Source organism: Rhinatrema bivittatum, chromosome 7 (genome assembly GCF_901001135.1).
Source record: "Rhinatrema bivittatum chromosome 7, aRhiBiv1.1, whole genome shotgun sequence".
In the NCBI taxonomy this organism is placed as follows: Eukaryota; Metazoa; Chordata; class Amphibia; order Gymnophiona; family Rhinatrematidae; genus Rhinatrema; species Rhinatrema bivittatum.
This window is the reverse complement of record NC_042621.1, coordinates 225,394,124-225,412,433: the sequence shown is the minus strand read 5'-3', so window position 1 is coordinate 225,412,433 and position 18,310 is coordinate 225,394,124. Positions and strand designations below refer to the sequence as shown.

The 18,310-nt window shown below is 45.7% G+C and overlaps 1 protein-coding gene across 11 annotated transcripts in view; it reads left to right on the top strand.

Annotated features, from left to right (window-relative positions):
• Positions 1 to 18,310, top strand: part of EXOC6 (exocyst complex component 6) — a 734,347-nt gene that overhangs the window by 191,271 nt on the left and 524,766 nt on the right. For 10 of the 11 annotated variants that reach the window (XM_029609912.1, XM_029609910.1, XM_029609905.1 and 7 more), the window contains one exon: positions 13,597 to 13,642. In XM_029609912.1, coding sequence (XP_029465772.1) covers positions 13,597 to 13,642 — 46 coding nt within the window. Of the gene's footprint in view, positions 1 to 6,144; positions 6,194 to 13,596; positions 13,643 to 18,310 lie in introns of those variants that run through there. The other variant, XM_029609915.1, reaches the window with a different exon arrangement.

The window sequence follows — 18,310 nt, the reverse complement described above, 5'->3', positions numbered from 1 at the left end:
GTCTGTTAGAGAGAGCACATTATTTTGTATGATGGTATATAAAAGATGAAACACATGGAAGACTAGCATGTAGATATTAATCTGTTATTTACACTTTCGAATAATAGAAGGACTAGGGGGCATTCCATGAAGTTAGCAAGTAGCACATTTAAGACTAATCAGAGAAAATTCTTTTTTACTCAATGCACAATAAAGCTCTGGAATTTGTTGCCAGAGGATGTGGTTAGTGCAGTTAGTGTAGCTGGGTTCAAAAAAGGTTTGATAAGTTCTTGGAGGAGAAGTCCATTAATGGCTATTAATCAAGTTTACTTAGGGAATAGCCACTGCTATTAATTGCATCAGTAGCATGGGATCTTCTTAGTGTTTGGGTAATTGCCAGGCTCTTGTGGCCTGGTTTGGCCTCTGTTTGAAACAGGATGCTGGGCTTGATGGACCCTTGGTCTGACCCAGCATTGCAATTTCTTATGTTCTTATGGACATTTTTTATTTTACTGCATAGATGGTTTGTTAGTGCTTTCTGTCTGTTGTGCTGACTTGTGTTTTGGTCTCAGTGGCTAAGCATTGCTTGCGCCTTATGGTTTTGGTGGAATCTGGAAGAGCAATTATAAAGAGATGTTAGAGAAGTAAGGGAATTATTGTATATATGTTTATTTCATTACTTGATTTTACTTTTGTTTGGATAATTATTTTCCTTGCTCTCTTTCTTTTCCTTTTCTTCCCATTTTCTCTCCTTTACACCCCTTTTCCTGTTTTTCCCCTTCCCCTTCCCCTTCCCCTTCCCCTCCCTTTTTCCTTTTCCTTTTCCCTTTTCCCTTTCCTCTTCTTCCTCCCCTTCCCCTTCCCCCTCTCTCTTCCGCCTCCCTTTCCCTTTCTCCAAGAACAAGCAGAATGGTAGTCCTCACACATGGGTGACATCATCAGATGAAGCCCGACACGGAAAATTTATGTCAAAGTTTCTAGAACTTTGACTTGCCACACTGCGCTTGCCCAGTATGCCCTATACCATGCGACCACGTGGGGTCCCTCTTCGGCCTCTGTTTTTCCGAGGAGCTGCAGTATCGCAGTTTGTGAGCTCTTTTTGGCTTTTTCTGGAAAACTTTTCCCTTTTTGAAGTAACGCAATTTTCTTTATAGTAGCCACCTGTGTTCGAAGCCAGGACCCTCTCGGTCTTCCCCATAGCATTCCTAGTTAAGGGTTTTTGATGTTTCTGGTAAGTTACCTTTCGCGGTCGATTTGCTTCAGTGGTGTATTGGTGAGTGTTGCCAATTGACACTTGTCGCTATAGATTTTGATCTTGCCTTCTGTTTATTTCATCCCGTCATGGCTGTGTCCGGGTTTAAGCGATGTCCTCGGTAACCGAGGATCATGTCCATCACTGATCCTCATGATGAATGTATCCTCTGCCTGGGAGCATCACATGATGTCCGAGGTTGCCACAAGTGCGTCCAGATGACCCTGAAAGGACGTCGTCTTCAACTTGACAAGGACGGAGCGCCTCTTCGAATTATAGACATCCGAGCCATTGACATTGGCATCTGTGGCATCGGCATTGAAGGAGCACGGAACCACACCGATGGACACCGAGCCATTGACTTCGGAAGGACCTTCGGTGATGTTCACTGATAGAGGTGCCGGAGACCGTCCATTGTCTGGCTCCTCCAGGCCAAGGACATCGGGTTCCTTGTCATTGGCTTCGGTGACTGGGGAAAGACCGCATCGAGGGAAGAGAAAGAAGTATCAGCATTGGTTTCTGTTGATGCATGGTGCTGGGCACGGTGATGAGCCAGCTCATGCTGTGATGCCCCCAAAGTGACCCCATGGTGAGGAGTAGCAGTCCATCGGTGCCAGGGGTCCATGATGGTTTCCATTTTTCCAGGTGCCAGCCACCGATCCTCCTCTCTCTTCCGAAGAGGATCTGTTCATCCCTCCTTCCTCCCAGTCGGTGTTAGCATTGGCAATGTCTAAGGAGGAGCTCGAGAGGCGAGTACAACTGGCAGTCAAGCAGGTGATGCAGGACATCAGTTCCATGGCACTGACTGCACCGGAGCTGGCATCGTCTGTCTTGGAGCCACTGTTGGAGAAACTCCATGTGCTCATCGGCACGTTACCGGCCCAGTTGGCATCTGTTCCTGGGTTGGTGCCCGTTAGGGCACCGCAGCATCCCTCGCTGATATAGTGGTCGTGGCTGGTTTCTTGGAGGAGGAAGCTCTGCCTAGGCCAGCCAAGATGCTGAGGCCTACAGCGCCCCATCTAGCTCCGCCGGTGCCTGCACCTCTGGCCAAAGGCTGAGCTCCCAGGGCCCCATCCCCTGTCAGTGTTAGTGAGGATGAGGGCCCCTATGACCCCCTGGGGGGATGACACTACGGAGTCCTCCATCGATGGCCCTGAGGTTCTCCCCTCAGACCTTTCTCCAGAGGAGTGAAGAAGGTCTCTGCTTGAGGACCTAAACTTCACAGGTTTTGTTTGGGTGATGGCGGAGGCCATCCCTTTTTTTTAATTGCTGTCAGAGGAGAATGTCAGATACAAAATGCCTGAAATCCTCCAGTTCATGGAGCCTCCTAAGGGAGGTCATGGCAGTCCTGGTGCGTGACATCCTTAAGTAGTTACTGCTGAGGATGTGGGAACAACCGTTATGGTGCCTCCCATGAATAAGAAGGCGGATGGGGTTTACCCTGACCAAAAGACTCCCAGGTTCAATAAGCGACTGCTTTCCCGGGGATGGATCACAGTGATGAATGCTCTTGTGAGAGGTTTTTCAGGGAGCCATGCTCATTGCCCACATAGCTTCCTACCAGCTCTACATGAGCCAGTACTCGCAGGACATCTGGAAGAAGGGGCAGGAGGCGGCTAGCAGTTGCCTCACAATAGCAGGACACCTTCATGTCGCTAGTGTACAAGTTCCTAGTGTGCGGAAAACACAAGGTCCGAGCAACTTATGATGGTTTTGAAACAGCAGCGAGGTTCTCTGCAGTGGAAATCAGTGCTCACAGAATGGCATGGCTGTGGGCCTCGGATCTCCAACCAGAGGTACAGGAAAATCTTGCTGACATGCCATGTATTGGGGTGAATCTCTTTGGAGATAGGTGAAGGATGTGGTGTCCCAGCTTCGTGATCACTATGAAACCCTCCAATAACTCTCCACCAGCACTCCGGACCCATCCTCCTGTGCTAGGAGATCGGCGAGATCAGGGCAGAAGAAGTCTTTCTTTCTCCAGAGGAAGTACTATCCTCTGCCCCCTCACTCCCATCAGCAGCATCAGATCTCCCGTGGCCATTCCAGGCAGCAGAGAGGTCCCAAAGCCCAGTCGGCACCTCAATCAACTCCAGAGACAGAATTTTGACTGGTTGGTAGGGAGCGTAGTCCAGTTACCCATACCCGGGGTGATGGATCCTCTGTTCGGGGAAAGGCTGCGGTTCTTTGCGAACCAGTGGCCCAGTATAACCTCGGACCAGTGGGTTCTTTCCATCGTCTGTGAAGGGTACTGATTGAATCTATTGATTGCCCCATCAAATTGCCCTCCAGACCTGTTTTGGGGACCGATAGCACATCAGGAGCTACTACTAATGGAGCGTTCCTCCCTCTTAATGGCCAGAGCGGTCAAGCCTGTTCCATCAGGGCAAAGAGAGTGGGAATTTTACTCCAGGTACTTCTGATTCCAAAGAAATCAGGAGGACTCTGTTCCATCCTAGACCTAAGGGCTTTGAACAGATTTATCAAAAAGGAAAAGTTAAAGATGGTTTTCCTGGGCACCTTGATTCCCCTTTTACAAAAAGGGGACTGGCTATGCTCCCTCTGTCTGAAGGACACAAACACCATCATTCAGATCTTCCCAAGTTACCGGAAGTATCCCAGATTTGTGGTGGGAAAACAACACTTCCAGTATTGGGTGTTGCCATTTGGGCTTGCGTCAGCCCCACGTGTCTTTACAAATGCCTTGCCATAGTGGCAGCGCACCTCTGCAGGCTGGGATGCCTGTTTTCCCTTATCTGGATGATTAGCTGGTCAAGAGCACCTCAGACAGGGGCCGTCAAGTCCATGCGCTTAATCATCCGGGTGTTGGAGTCACGGGTACAACATCAACTACCCGAAGTTCCATCTCAGCCCATCACTTCAATCGGACTTCACAGGAGCCCTTCTAGACACGGCTTAGGCCAAAGCCTCCCTGCCTCATCAAAAGGTCATCACCCTGATGAACATTGCAGCAGAGATTCAGCAGAACCAGCAGGTGTCAGCCTGGTACATGTTGAGGTTGTTGGGCTATACGGCTGCAACTGTTCACATCAAACCCTTAGACCGATAGTACATGCACAAAGCCCAATGGACCCTGAGGTTGCTGTGGTGCCAGGACATGTAGAACCTTCAGGATGGTATCTGAATCACCTCGCCCCTCCGGATCTTCTGTCCTCATGGCAGGTACATTCGAATCTAGAATGGGGGATCTCTTTCTAAGGTCCTCCTATCCAAATTGTTGTAACCACAGATGCATCCACCCTGGGCTGGGAAGCTCATGTAGATGGGCTCAGCACCCAGGGGCTCTAGTCTGCGCAGGAATACTGTTACCAAATCAATTTCCTGGAGCTCCAGGCGATCAGGTATGCGCTAAGGGCTTTCAGAGATCAGCTGTCCAACAAAGTTGTCCTGATTCAAACAGACAATCAAGGTGCGATGTTATATGTCAACATGCATGGAGATACGGGGTCATACCTCCTGTTTCAGGAAGCGGTCCAGATCTGGTCTTGGGCCTTGTCCCACAGGATCGTGCTCAGGGCCTATGTACCTGGCTGGAGTGGAGAATGTGTTAGCAGACAGACTGAGTCATGCCTTCAGACCCCATGAGTGGTCTCTGGACCAAGGGATTGTGGATCGGATATTCCGCCCCTGGGGGAGCCCGGATGTGGATCTTTTCGTGTCTCTTTGCAACAAAACGTTTTCTCAGGACAGATGGCAAACAGCCTCAGACTCCCTTGCCCGGCATTGGGGTAAAGGTCTTTTGTACACGTCACCTCCGTTCCCTTAGTAGCAAAGACTGTCTTGAAGCTTCGTGAGGACAAGGGGACAATGATCCTCATAGCCCTTATTGGCTGAGACAGGTCTGGTTACCTCTCCTGTGGGAGTTGTCCATTCGTAGGCCGATCAGTCTGGGGACTTCCCCAGATCTCATCACTCAAGATCGAGGTAAGTTGAGCCATCCCAACCTACAGGCTTTGTCACTCTCAGCCTGGATGTTGAGAGGTCGTTATGCCCATTCTTGGGGGTCATGTCAAGGGTCATTATGTCTGAGCCATGGCAACATTGGTGACCTACTTTGGAGCAGTTCCCACAGAGGAGATTTTCAAAGCTGTGACATGGAGCTCTGTCCACATATTCACATCTCACTATTGCTTGGATAGGGATGGCAGACGCGATAGTAGGTTTGGCCAATCTGTCTTTCAGAATCTGTTTGATGTGTAGAACCCAGCTCTCTCTCACCTAGGGCCCATTGAGTTCAGGCTGTCACCCCCTCTTATTAACACAACACCATTGTTGTTGTGCCCCTTGGCATGTGGTTAAGTATTTGTTGTACAGTATAGTGTATTTTTTGACATTGGAGCATAGCCTCTTAATTCATTATTAAGTTGATGTACAGTTGGTCCCCTTTTTATGTTGGGGGACAGCCTGTAGCTAGGGATTCACCCATGTGTGAGGACTACCATTCTGCTTGTCCTTGGAGAAAGGAGAGTTACTTATCTGTAACAGGTGTTCTCCGAAGATAGCAGGATGTTAGTCCTCACAACCCTTCTCCACCCCATGGAGTTGGGTTTCTCCTGTTTTTTGATATATATCTAAGTCTATGTTATAAGATTGAAGAGGGAGCCCGCGTGGACACATGATATTAGGGCATGCTGGGTATTCTCATTGTGACAAGTCAAAGTTCTAGAAACTTTGCGCTAAGTTCTAGAAACTTTGACATAAGTTTTCTGTCTTGTGGCTTCATCTGATGATGTCATCCATGTGTGAGGACTAACATCTTGCTGTTGGTTACCTGTTACAGGTAAACATTTCTGCTTTCTCCAAGGACAAGCAGGATGGTAGTTATCACACATGGGTGAGTCCCTAGCTACAGGCTGTCCCCAACATAAGGGATCCAGCAAATACCTAACCAGGTGCCAACAGTCACAACAACAATGGTGTTGGTACAAGAGGAGGAGACAGGTAAGCAACTCTGCTTTTCACCTTTCCATTTCTCTCCATTCCCTCTCCTCTGCCCTTTTCTTCTTCCTTTTAACTCCTTTGTCTTTACCCGTTCCTTCCTCCATTGTTTTTCCTTTTATCTCTTTCCTCTCCTTCTTCATCCTCATCTGTTTATATGTATACGTGTGTGTGTGTGTATATATATATATATATATTTTTCATTATCTTGTTTCCTGTAGTTTGAATATTTGAATGATATACTTTTTATTCTTTATTTATTCTTTATCTTTTGTAGGCTTGTGATATGCGGGCCTTGTAGTTATTCCTTTTGGACAAATTTTTTTATTATTTTCTTTTTTACCTGTTGGGTTGAATTACATAGTCTTTGCATATTTACCAGTAGGGGGGCTTTTTTGCACCTCTTTATAGGAGGTATGTTTTTTTTACATTATCTTTTTAATTAACATTTTTTTTCATTTTTATCCTATTTTAAGTTCTGCTTCTTTTTCATATATTATTTCCAAAATGTACGATGTTCTACAAGTAAAATAATGGTTTTACATGCTCTTTCTTTTCCATACTCCTTTCTGTACATATGGTAGTTAATCAGTTTTATGGTTTATTAGTTAATTAGACTCATTGTTGTGTTTTGTTGTAGATATTACTGAAAGGACTTACTGTTTATTTTCTTTATATATCTGTACCCCTGTAGCAGGCATCATGCCTGAAACATGGCCATATTGGGTCTATCAATATGTATTTATAGAGTTTTGTTTGATCTTAAATTTGTTGAACATAATAAAGATATTTGCAAAACAGTTTTATTTTTAGATTATTGGATTATTTTTTACCATATTTTTTTACCTTATTGCTGTTATATGCTTTTTACCTTTTACCTTATTTTCCCATGTTAGATTTTTATTTTATTTCTAAAATTTATTTTATTTTTATTTCATTTCTTTCTTCTTTTTTTATATATTGTTTATATTGTATTTGTTATGTTAGGGAAGCCATGAGAGGCCTTGCATTCTGTTATAGATGGGAACACTGGGAAAGCGACCCCAACTTGAGGGGATAGAGTGCCCTTGAGCCTCGACACAAACCCAGACAAGTCCAAGACAGCACCGAAGGTTGGCGAGGCATGTCCCAGCATGGGAGAAGACAAAGTCTGACCTTCTGCCGGACCTGCATGCTTCTGGAAGCCAACAATATTATGTTGGTTAGTGAACAGTCTTCCGACCGTTCCAGCCCTTTCGGAGCTGCCGCTAGGTATCGGCAAGAAGCAGCAGGCCAGACTGAGGATGAGGGCAGATGGAGGCCTTGTGACACAGAAGACTCGAGACGAGACAAGAAGACACTGGAAGTGATGAGGATCTTGGAAGTCTCTCGACGAGACAAGGAACTTGGAAGACTCTTGGACGAGACGAGAAGCTGGGAAGGTTAGACATTGGCACTGTCTCTCCGGGTGCCCTACACAGTCCACCCGCGGGACTGGTCACGGACCACCCTGTCCCACTGCACGCCCTACACAACCTGAAGAGGCTGATCATGGACCACGGGGAGAGCGGGACAAGCGCAGGAAGGGAATCCAGCTGAGACGAAACTCCAATGACGAAGCTGGTGTCATCTGGAGAACCACAGGAGCTGAAAGGTCAAGAGGACTAGGAAACACAGGAAGAAATCCAGCTGAGACTCCAATGACGAAGTGAAGTGTCATCTGGAGAACCACAGGAGCTGGTGGATCCAGGAGAACTTGAAAGGACAGGGAATGGAACATCAGGAAGTCTGGATTAGGAACCTCGAAACATGAAGACATGGAACATCAGGAAGTCACGGGAAACAATGAAGACACTGGAAGCATGACGAAACATGGAGCTCCAACGAAGACCTGACGGAGCGCTGGAAGACTAGACTTCCAGAGACAAGTAACTCCAATGCGAGGCAAAGCTGAAATGCAGGAGAAGCCCTTTTATAGGGCTGACACAGGAAACCAGGAGAGCTGACTTCCGGCGGGGCAGGTGGACCCCACCTACGCTGCCCCTTTAAGAAGGGGAAGAAGACGTGGGCCTGCCCCTTAGGAAGGGGGCAGGACCTTGGAGAACAGCCATGCTGCCGCTTGAAGATGCTGAAGGAGCTGGAGAGACTGGGCCTGCACGCAGGCAGGCCCCGACGTCTGTGGCGGCTCCTGCCGCTGCCGGAGGACTTGAAAGTGGCTCTGGCCGCCAGGCGAGACCGGGGACTGCGGCCTCCAGCCACAAAGATGATGCTGAAGTCCATGGCTCCTGCCGCGGTGAAGAGGAGTGTGATGGGTGGCCTCCAGGCCGCGAGAGGCGAGCATAGTCCGCGGCTCCTGTCGCGGAGAAGGCCCGACGTCGGCGGTGTCCGGCCGCATCAGGAGATAAGCAGCATGGAAGGTAAGGACCCTGCTCATGGGGAGAAGCTCCGCGGGCAGGATTCATAACAGTATTTATTGCATTCTTGTTTTAAGAGTGTTCCACCTGGTTTGGTCTCCTATGTATATACTACTCCTTGTTAATCTTGTCTTTTTTTTATTGTGGTATTTTGCCTTTCTTTTTCTGTGGAAGGAAGTTATATACCTAGAATTGAATTTCAGTGCTAGCCATCTAACTTGGGCAGACAAATCTAGGTACTGCTAGAACAGCTCTAAATATGGCTGCTGAAATCCTCCCTCCTAGATGCTTTAAAAAAAAAAAAAAAAAAAAAATGAAGTCACGGAGTTCATAGATCCCCTTAGCATCTGCTCTTCTTCCCGTCACTTTAAAAATGTTATCGGAGCAATGCGAGATGGCAAGCTGGGAGGAGGTGAGCCTGTATCCTTCAGGCGGTTTGAGGAAGGCTTCTTGTGGATTTGTGATGGGGGAAGATGATGGGGATGGTCTGCAACACTATCCTTTTCAGTGTGCTGGGAAGGAGGGGGATCCTAGGGGATGGGAATAGAGGAATCTCCTAACTTTTCTAAAGCAGCAGGAGGAAGTGGGATGGCAGGGACCATTGGCTTCCAATTTTACATTTTAATGCAGTGGAGGGAGAAACAGCATCTCCGCTGGCAGTGGGAAGGTTTGAATTAAATAGCTGTTTTCATCCAAGGCTGAGTACCCTAAATCTAGGTTGCAAATTTTGACAAATTTTTGTCTGCAAGTTTGAAAAATGTCCTAAATCTAGGCAGCCAGATTTGGGTACCTCTATTAGGTACTCAAGCTTAGCTGAAAAACTGGCCAGTTGTTGTTTAGCTTTGTTCAGTATTATGTTTGCCTGTTGCCTTTTAAGTGGTCTCTTATCTATGAGCCTTGTTCTCTATGTTATATATTCGCAAGAAAGGATTTTTAAAAAATTGTTATTCAGGATAAGCCCACTGAACTAGAAATGCTCCACTTTTCATGGTTGCCCAAGTATCCTTTGAATTGTAGATGTGCACTAGACCTCACAGTAATAGACGTTTGCCATTTTAATGAGGTTATTCAGAGTGAGGTATAATGTGTATCCTGAGATGTAAATAAATTAGTTTTCTTCATTTCTGTTGCATTGCTTGAAGGTATGTAAAATCATGAAAATTAGCCATCTGTAGTTTAATAGCACAGCTTTTTTATAATTGTCTTCCACAATACAAAGAGTTATAGCTAGTGAGAAAGGCTATTCTCCAAAGACAAGCAGAATGGTAGTCCTCACACATGGGTGATATCATTGGATGGAGCCCAAACCAGAACTTTGATCCCAAAGATTCTATAACTTTCCAACATGCCCTACTGAACATGTGCAACTGTAGTTATCACCCTGCCCTCTAGGCAGAGTCCCTCAGTCTCTTTTTTTCCACGGAAACTTGTGGTCGCAGGAGCTGTGTGTGTCATGGTATTCAGCTTTGCTCTCTCCTCACAGTTTTTGTAATTGATGTTTTCTAAAGCTGCAGCTGTTTTTCTTTCCTTTACCTTACAGTAGTTTTATTTTATTTTCCTTTTTTCCTCTTCTTTCCACTGTCTGCCAGCTGCATGGTGGGCCTTAGTCGCTGTGCAGCCTGGCAGAGTCTAATACTATCCCTTATTAAATAAATACTGCACCTGGTAGTTTAGTATCTGTGTCCTTTCCTTGCTCTGTCTGTTTTTGTACCTTTTGTCAGGTGCTGGCAGGACTGACAGAATGCAGTCCATGGGTGATCTGTGTAGGTTGCTGAGCCTGGGGACTCACCTGAGTTCTACTTGGGCAGGAGTTCCATGTCGTATCAGCATCGATGAAGGTTTGGACAGTGAAGAGATCGAGGACTACACCTTTTTTGTAGGGAGGAGAGCTCATCCTCCCCACATTCAAAGGAACTAGTTTCTGGGATCGTCTCTGTTCACCCTGGTCACCCTCGAGTACATCGACTGCCGGGGCTCCTGAGAGCCCCAAGGTTCACTAAAACCCTCAGGCAACAGGAGTTTTGGCCTTGGACAAACTTGGTGCTGTCAAGCACTGGGTTTGCCATCTAATCAAGGCACCCTGGAGTGCCGTGGCATCCAGGCACAGTGTTCTGGTGCCCCTGAGGCTCTTTTGCAGTATCCAAAAATGGCACCAAGGGGCATTGTACTATCCCATCACTGGCCTACAGCTATCGGGCACCATGGATGCCCATGATCTCAGGGGCCCTGAGCCACTGGGATCGGGGGCATCGGAGGCCCCATCTGGCTTCGTGCACCATCGGTGCTAATGAGCGCTAGGGTTGGTGTCGAGGCTATTGTCAGATAATGCTGCTGGCAAGGGACATCATCGAGCTTGCAGCATTGACACACTGGGACGTATAGGTTAACCGAGGGGAACCATCGATGGCACCGCAGTCATCAGTTCCTTTGGGCACCAATGAGGCATATTGGGCCAGCAAAGCCTCTGCCTGCAGGCACCCCTGGCATCCTCTGTGTCTTCGGGCACTGGGGTCTCTATCAGTGCCGCTGGGCTGTCAATGTCTGCAGGCGCCTGGGATGGCGCTATATACTGTTGAACTGATCAAGACATGGTCAAGCACCATCAATACTCTGGGTGCAGCATTGTTTGGTGTCATTGGTGAGTGTGAGAACACTATGGGCCCTTCGGGTGTCGTCACCATGGTGGGTACAAGTGGAAATGGTCAGATGTCACAGGACACTATCGCAGAGTACCATGAGTACAGTCAGTCGTCATGGACTTTGCTGCTGCCGTTCCATGAGGGAAACTACATTGAGCCATTCCCGACGCAGTTTCCAGGACTGTGTTCAGCCTCTTGGAGCGTTATCAGGTACTTGGGGGTACCCTGGGGGCGACGCCATAGAATGCCACCCACCACCATGTCATAATCAGAGCCCCAGTGGTACTGGGGACGCTATCGTCACACAGTTCCTATTCACTCCATTGGGAGTTAGTGCAACAGTGGAGCGCAGCATGCACGGTCGTGTCCAGCAAGGGTCATTTACTCCAAGCGCCTCGGGCGCTGGCAGGCGGCATTCTCTTCGTCTGTGCAGTACACAGCCATGACAGGGTTCTGCCATTGTCGCATCAAGGTATTAGCCTCCTTGTCTGTTCTACACCATAAGGTGCTAAGGAGCACTGGCAAGGAAGGCACCATTACACACTCTGAGTGCTTTTTGGCAGTGAGCAGCCACTGATTCTTAACAGGTTGTGCTGTGCCATGGGAGTCTACCCAAAAGCATGGTGAGTGGGTTCGTAGGTGTGCCGCCATCTGGGCTACCACTGCAAGAATACTGGACAGCGTGCTTTTACACTGGAGGGCACTATTCTTCCAGTATCTTTCCCTCGTGGCAAGCACAACAGTAGTCGCAGTCACAGGACTGACCTAAGACTGCGTTTCTGGTCAAACCCCTATGGCAGTGGATAACAGGAGGGTAGTGTCAGGAGTCTTTCCCTTCCTCAGAAGAGGATTATGTCTTTTGACCCCTCCCATGTTAGAAAAGCCCTTTTTGGGGGGAAGCCTCTAGAGCTCCGTCCCTTGCAGGTTATCGCTGAACTGGAGCCATGATTCTTTTGAATCGGTGCATCTCCTTATAGGCCTGGACTGGGGGACAGCAGTGACTATCATTGGACTGTTTTTGCTGGGGTTCCTCTGTTGAATACCATGGGGACCTACCCATCTGAGGGTGGCTGCAAGTGGCAGATTTGGTTGCTTCTGACCCTCAGCGATCAGTGACTTTAACCCAACTCTCGCCTGGAGAGTTGGAAGGTTTTTCGGGATCGGGAGGCCCCGATTCCCATTGCTTTCCTGTCCCTTCAGGAAGAAAAGATACAACTGGGTTTCCAGGGCGACTCTTATGGGTCCCCCCTGGACGCCTGGTTGTCCATCCCTACAATGGGTGTCCCTTGTTCTTTGTTTCCTAGAGAAGAAATTTCACTGCTTCTGACTGGTAGTTGCTCTCTGTTCCTCACAGGATTCGAGAGTTGATCAGGTGGTAGCGCTCTCTTTGGTCGTCCTAAGACTCAGCAGGTCTATTTTGCAAGTGGCCATTCCAGATTTGGTCTTCCCGTTGTACTAGGAGTCTCCTCTTTGGGGTAGCTCCCCAGTGAAGATTAGGGCTTTCTTCCATCCAGAAGTCCCCATTCATACCTGCTGAGCTTAATGGGTGTTTTTCGTGGAGGACCACTATTGCCAGTCGTTCTTGCTTGTGGGACCCTACCTCAGTGAGGTGGGTTCTAGTCCATCTAATTGGCAAGTATGCCTTTCAACCTATCACCATATCCATGGCTGAAGGAATTGGGGGACAAGGGACCTCGCAACAGAGGTACTACTCTTTGGTTGCAGTGGCTTGCAAACTATGCTTCCCCATTTTAGAGATAACTCTGTCTGCGGACAGGAGAGCCTGGTTCATGCAATGGTTGTTCCATTTACTGGACTGCATGCTTCCTTGGGGGAAGTATATGTAATCATGGCTGCGATATTAATACTTAAGTAAGGTTGGTGGGCAGTCTGTTCCGAGATCATATTGACCCTGGCCTGGTACCCTTAGGGTTTCCAGGCCGGTGAAGAAATTCTGTTCTTTAGGGGTTTGCACTTGCGGCGCCCCGGCTTCCTGTCTTTTGGTGGAATGTTTCCGGGCCAGACTCCATCTAATAATGTCACCCATGTGTGAGGACTAATATTCTGCTGTCCTCAGAGAACACCTGTTACAGGTAAGCAATTCTGCTTTCTCTTTTAAGAAATATACTTCAATACTTTGTTAGATTACATGGTAATTGTTTATTTCATCCCCTCAATCAGGTCTATAATGTGTTGTGTATTGTAAAATACAGTTCATTTTGATAGATTTTATGATTGTACTTTTATTTTTTAGAAATATTTTTAATTTTGAAATTTAGACTGCTAAAAACAGGCCATTTGTTTACCCCTTATTGTTTATTGCTTGCATTGTTGATGTAAGATCTGAATGTTCTAACATCTTTGTTTTATTCAGCACTGGAAATGTACAGCAAGCTAAAAGAACAAATGGATGTGAAAAGGTAAGTTTATTTCTTATATTGTAAATAAGGACAAATATTTGGGGGGGTTTCTCTGGGTTGAGCATTTTTGATTGTTCTTAAAGGCAATGTTTCTCAAAACATTTTAGATCGTACCTCCCTTTTTCTTCTCTGTAATACTTTTAGTCTCCATTTAGTAATAAATCGCAAAATTAACTATATTTAATACATCAAACCAAAAATGTTGTGCCTTGTCCCTCCCAGGTCCATCCCCAATCATTTCCCTCAGTTTGGGAACAACTTCCTTAAGAAATAGCACTAGCCCAACTTAAGAAAGGGGGATATGAAAGCATGTAGAGCCTTGCAGAGAAGGAACAAAGTTTCCTGGCATATGCCAACTTTGACTTTCATGGGACCTGATGTAATAAGGAGAGCTAATGCATTTGCTCATTTTTTGTGTGCAAACCTTACTCCCAATTTAAGAAGATTTCTGCACAAAAAATGTGTGTACATTGCACTCCTTCATGCAAATCCCATGTTAACCAAGGCATTAATCCCTGATACAGAGAGATTTATTTATTTATTTATTTATTTATTTATTTATTTATTTAATTAATTAAGGTTTTTATATACCGGCATTCATGATACAATCACATCATGCTGGTTTACTTTTAAACAGGGGTGCAATATAGACATCAAATTGGAACTATAGTGCAGAAGAAAGCAGTTACAAATAACAAGGACTGTTGAACTGGGAGTAGAGGGAAATAAAGGAAAAGGAGAAATAAAAATAAAATAAAAATAAAGGAGATGTATAAGGTCTACTCATGTTTTCTGAACGCTTAAAATTTATCAGATTGTTAGAAGTGGAGTAAAGTTTCTGGGGTTAGTGTTAGTCTATGGGACGTTTGTGATGCAGGTGTCCTACAACTGTATGCAAATTTTAGGCTCCCCTGGTCAAATTGTATGTTTCAATGAATCTCTGAATGACCAGACACTGACACAACCTGTACAAGGCGCAAAGTTAAACATGAAATGACATTTGGAAAGATGTCAACACAATGTATATAAATACACAATATCAAAAGGATTTAGTTCCAACAATATATCAATTTTTGACTCTTTGTTGGACTATCATATTAGGCTCTACTGGTCAACTTGACCTTCATTGCTTTGCATATAATCATTGGTCCTTATGTACCAACTTTTTTTGTTTTTGCAAATAAAATTTTTTAAAGCAACTTATTTTATGATATTTTCTTAATGTATTGTAATCCCAAAGTCCTGACACGCGCTGTGTTTCGAAGCCTTTATCTGCCTCAGGGAATTGTGATGTTCAGATGGTGAACGGCTCCTCCATCATTGTTCAGTAATGTATGGTCGAATCAAGTGCTATACGCTACTGAGCAATGATGGAAGAGGCGCTCACTGTCTGTAATTATGAATTTTAGATTTGGGAGATTGGATAGAACTTTTAGGTGGAAGATGTCAGCCCTCTTATTAAAAGATGCTGATTTCAAGGAATATCTAGGTGAAAATTTGGGAAGAGTATGTGTATCATAATGGGCAGAATATGAAGGCATGAAAAGTATTTTTGGAAATGGCCAAAGCAGTGTTGCAAGGCTTTATTAAATCCTATTCTATTAAAAAAAAAAAAAGTAGTATTCGGACAGAGTGGCAATTATGGAAAGCAGAACTAAAATTAGCTGGAAACAAGTCTATAGAGAAAAAGAACTGTTTTTTGCAATACAAAGTAACTTGGATACACTGTTACACCAGTGAACTTCTACTACTTTACTTTTCTAACAGCATAGATTCTTTAAATTTGGTAACAAAATTGGTAAAGGTTTGGCTAAAGTGGTTAAATCTATAGGTGGTACTTGATGTATTCCTGTAGTGAAGGATGGGATTAAGCACAGAGAGAAAAAGGAGATTGCTATGATCTTTCACAATTTTATCAATGTCTTTATACTGCTGGTAAGGTTAGATGTAGTTAAAAGGAGGAGGTTTTTTTTAAAGATTTGCCTTTACCCTTTTCAAGTATAGAATAGTTGGATAGGTTTAATGAACCCTTCACTGAGAAGGAGTTCTCAGGAGTTAGTCAGACCCTTAAAAGCCATAAGATGTCAGAGCCCAATGGCTATCCCGCATAATTTTATAACATTTTGGAAGCTCAAGTATTGGAGCCTCTGCTCAAAATGTTTAATGACTCTGTTTAGTTGGAGCAGCTCCTACTGTTGCTGAAAGAAGCCTTTATTATGGTTTTGCAAAAAAAAAGTAAAAGATCTGGAATTATCCTCAGTTTATAGACCTATCTCATTAATAAACATGGCTGAGAAAATATATTCAAAATTGTTGGCTAATAGACTAATTTTGGTGGTTGCTGGCCATAATATCAAAGGAACAAGTAGGATTTGTGCAAAATAGAAATGCAATGATTAATATTAGGAAGGTTTTGGCTGTAGAGGAGTCGGGCTGTTAATGTCAAAAAGCTTTGACATTGAGAATGCTTTTTATCATCTGTCATGGGATTTCCTCTTTTTTGTATTGGAGTGGCTGGGATTTAGTGGATTATTTGTAGGGCACATTTCAGTGTTATATTAAGGTCCTAAGGCGGTGGTAATGTGTAATGGCATGATCTCTGAGTAATTTCCTTTGTTTAGAGGTACCCACCAGTGTTGCCCTCTGTCTCTGCTTTTGTTCATTTTTTTAAAATTAGATTTTTATTGACCATGTTTGTAATCCAACACATAAGTATATAAACTAACCAACAAACCATTAATATGTACATCCATGGGTATTTTTCCATTCATTACCTCCCCCCCCCCCCCCCCCCCCCCCCCTCTAGTCATGACTATTTCATTTCTGACTTTTGTTTATTTTAAGTATGGAAGTGGTTGCTTGAAAACTTTTGTTGGCTAATTTGGTTAGGGTCATATCATTGGGGATATCAGTGATGAAGATAGCCATGTTTGCAGATGATCTTTTAGTGGGATTATTGCACCCAAGAAGAACTTTACCTAATTTATTGAGGTTGCTGGAAATGTTTGCTATTTTTTCGGGTTTAAGAGTGAACCTTCACAAATCTCTTGCTATGGACTTGTCTGATTTGCTGCAGGGTTCTTGGCAGAGACAATTCCCAGTGGCTTGGGCAGAGGATCACTTTGTTTATTTAGGGTTTACTATTCCCAGAAAATAAGCTAAATGTGGAACCTTTTGCTGAAAGATACAGAGAAATTGCTAGAGAGCTGGCAATACTTACCAGTTTCATTTTATGGTAGAATTCAATTGGTTAAAATGATTGTGTTACCAAAGTGTTTGTATATATTGTAGCATTAACCTGTTTTGTAGAGGAGAATGAGTTGTTCTGATGGAGGAAGGCGGTTTCTAAATTTATTTGGAGGGGTAAGTGGCCGAGGTTGTTGTTCAAGCGATTACAAATCTCTGCCCACAGGAAAAGCACTCAACTGTTTGTCTCTTTCTCACAGGACAAGCAGGATGGTAGTCCTCACATATGGGTGACATCACAGGATGGAGCCCAATCACGGAACACTTTTGTCAAAGTTTCTAGAACTTTGACTGGCACCTACTGGGCATGCCCAGCATGGCACCAAACCTGCAGCCAGCAGGGATCCCCCTTCAGTCTTCTTTTTTCCGCGCAGCAGTAGCCATGCGGGTTAAGGAGCTCCACAGAGATTCCTGACAGGAATTTTCCTCATGGAATTACTAAAAGCTTTCATACCCCACAGTGGTCCCTCCTTTGAATTTTGACTCTGTGGTACTCCGGTAAGTTTTTACCCATTTTCGGTTGATTCCCATGGAGTTTGGCCCTTGCGGCCTACTGGCCGTTGACCTTACTGCAGCTAAATTTTTCAAAGGCCATGGCGTTGGGGGTTTCGTCGGTGCCCGGACTGTACTCGCACCATGTCCATCACAGACGTGCATAAGGTCTGTGTAATGTGTCTCGGGTGCGAGCATGATGTCCTGACTTGCACCAAATGTGCCTTAATGACACCAATAGGTCGCAAGGCCAGAATGGAGAAAATGGAACTTCTCTTCCGTTCTCAGACCCTGATGCCGTCTATTGCATCGACGTCGTCTGAACCGGCCCCGTCCACTTTGCGCCAGTATCGGCCACCAGCCGGTGACCGTCCGGCGTCGACGACTTCTCGGCCTTCTACTACCTCTGCTCCCCCTCAGGACCGAGGGGATTGTAGAGAAAAACATCGACATCGCAAGTCTCGGACCATCTAGGAAGGAAAATCTTCGAACTGGCCATCGTCCAAGCTGCCATCAAAAAGACCCCGTCCAGAAAAGGCACCGACCCTTTCTGCGACTGGGTCACCGAGGCAACACTCACCCGGATGGGTATTGGGAGCCGCGACTGCGCCTCTAATGGTGGTCCCTCCGGCTATTCCTCTGCCTCCTTCTTCCCTTCCGGAGCTGGGGCTGCTTGCTCCAGGTCTCCGTGAAGAACTGGACCGGATGGTTCAGGAAGCCATCGATATGGCGATGCACAGACTCCAAGTTCCTCCGACACCGGTGCCGATTGTGGAACCGACCACTGATCTGATCCCAGCAGCTCTGGCACCGCTGCACTCGAAGATGGAAGTGCTTATAGCCGCTTTTCCACAGATGGATCCTGGATCACCGATGGCTCCGGTACCCTCCCCTCTTACCTTGTCATCAGGAGTGGAAACACCGTTCCGC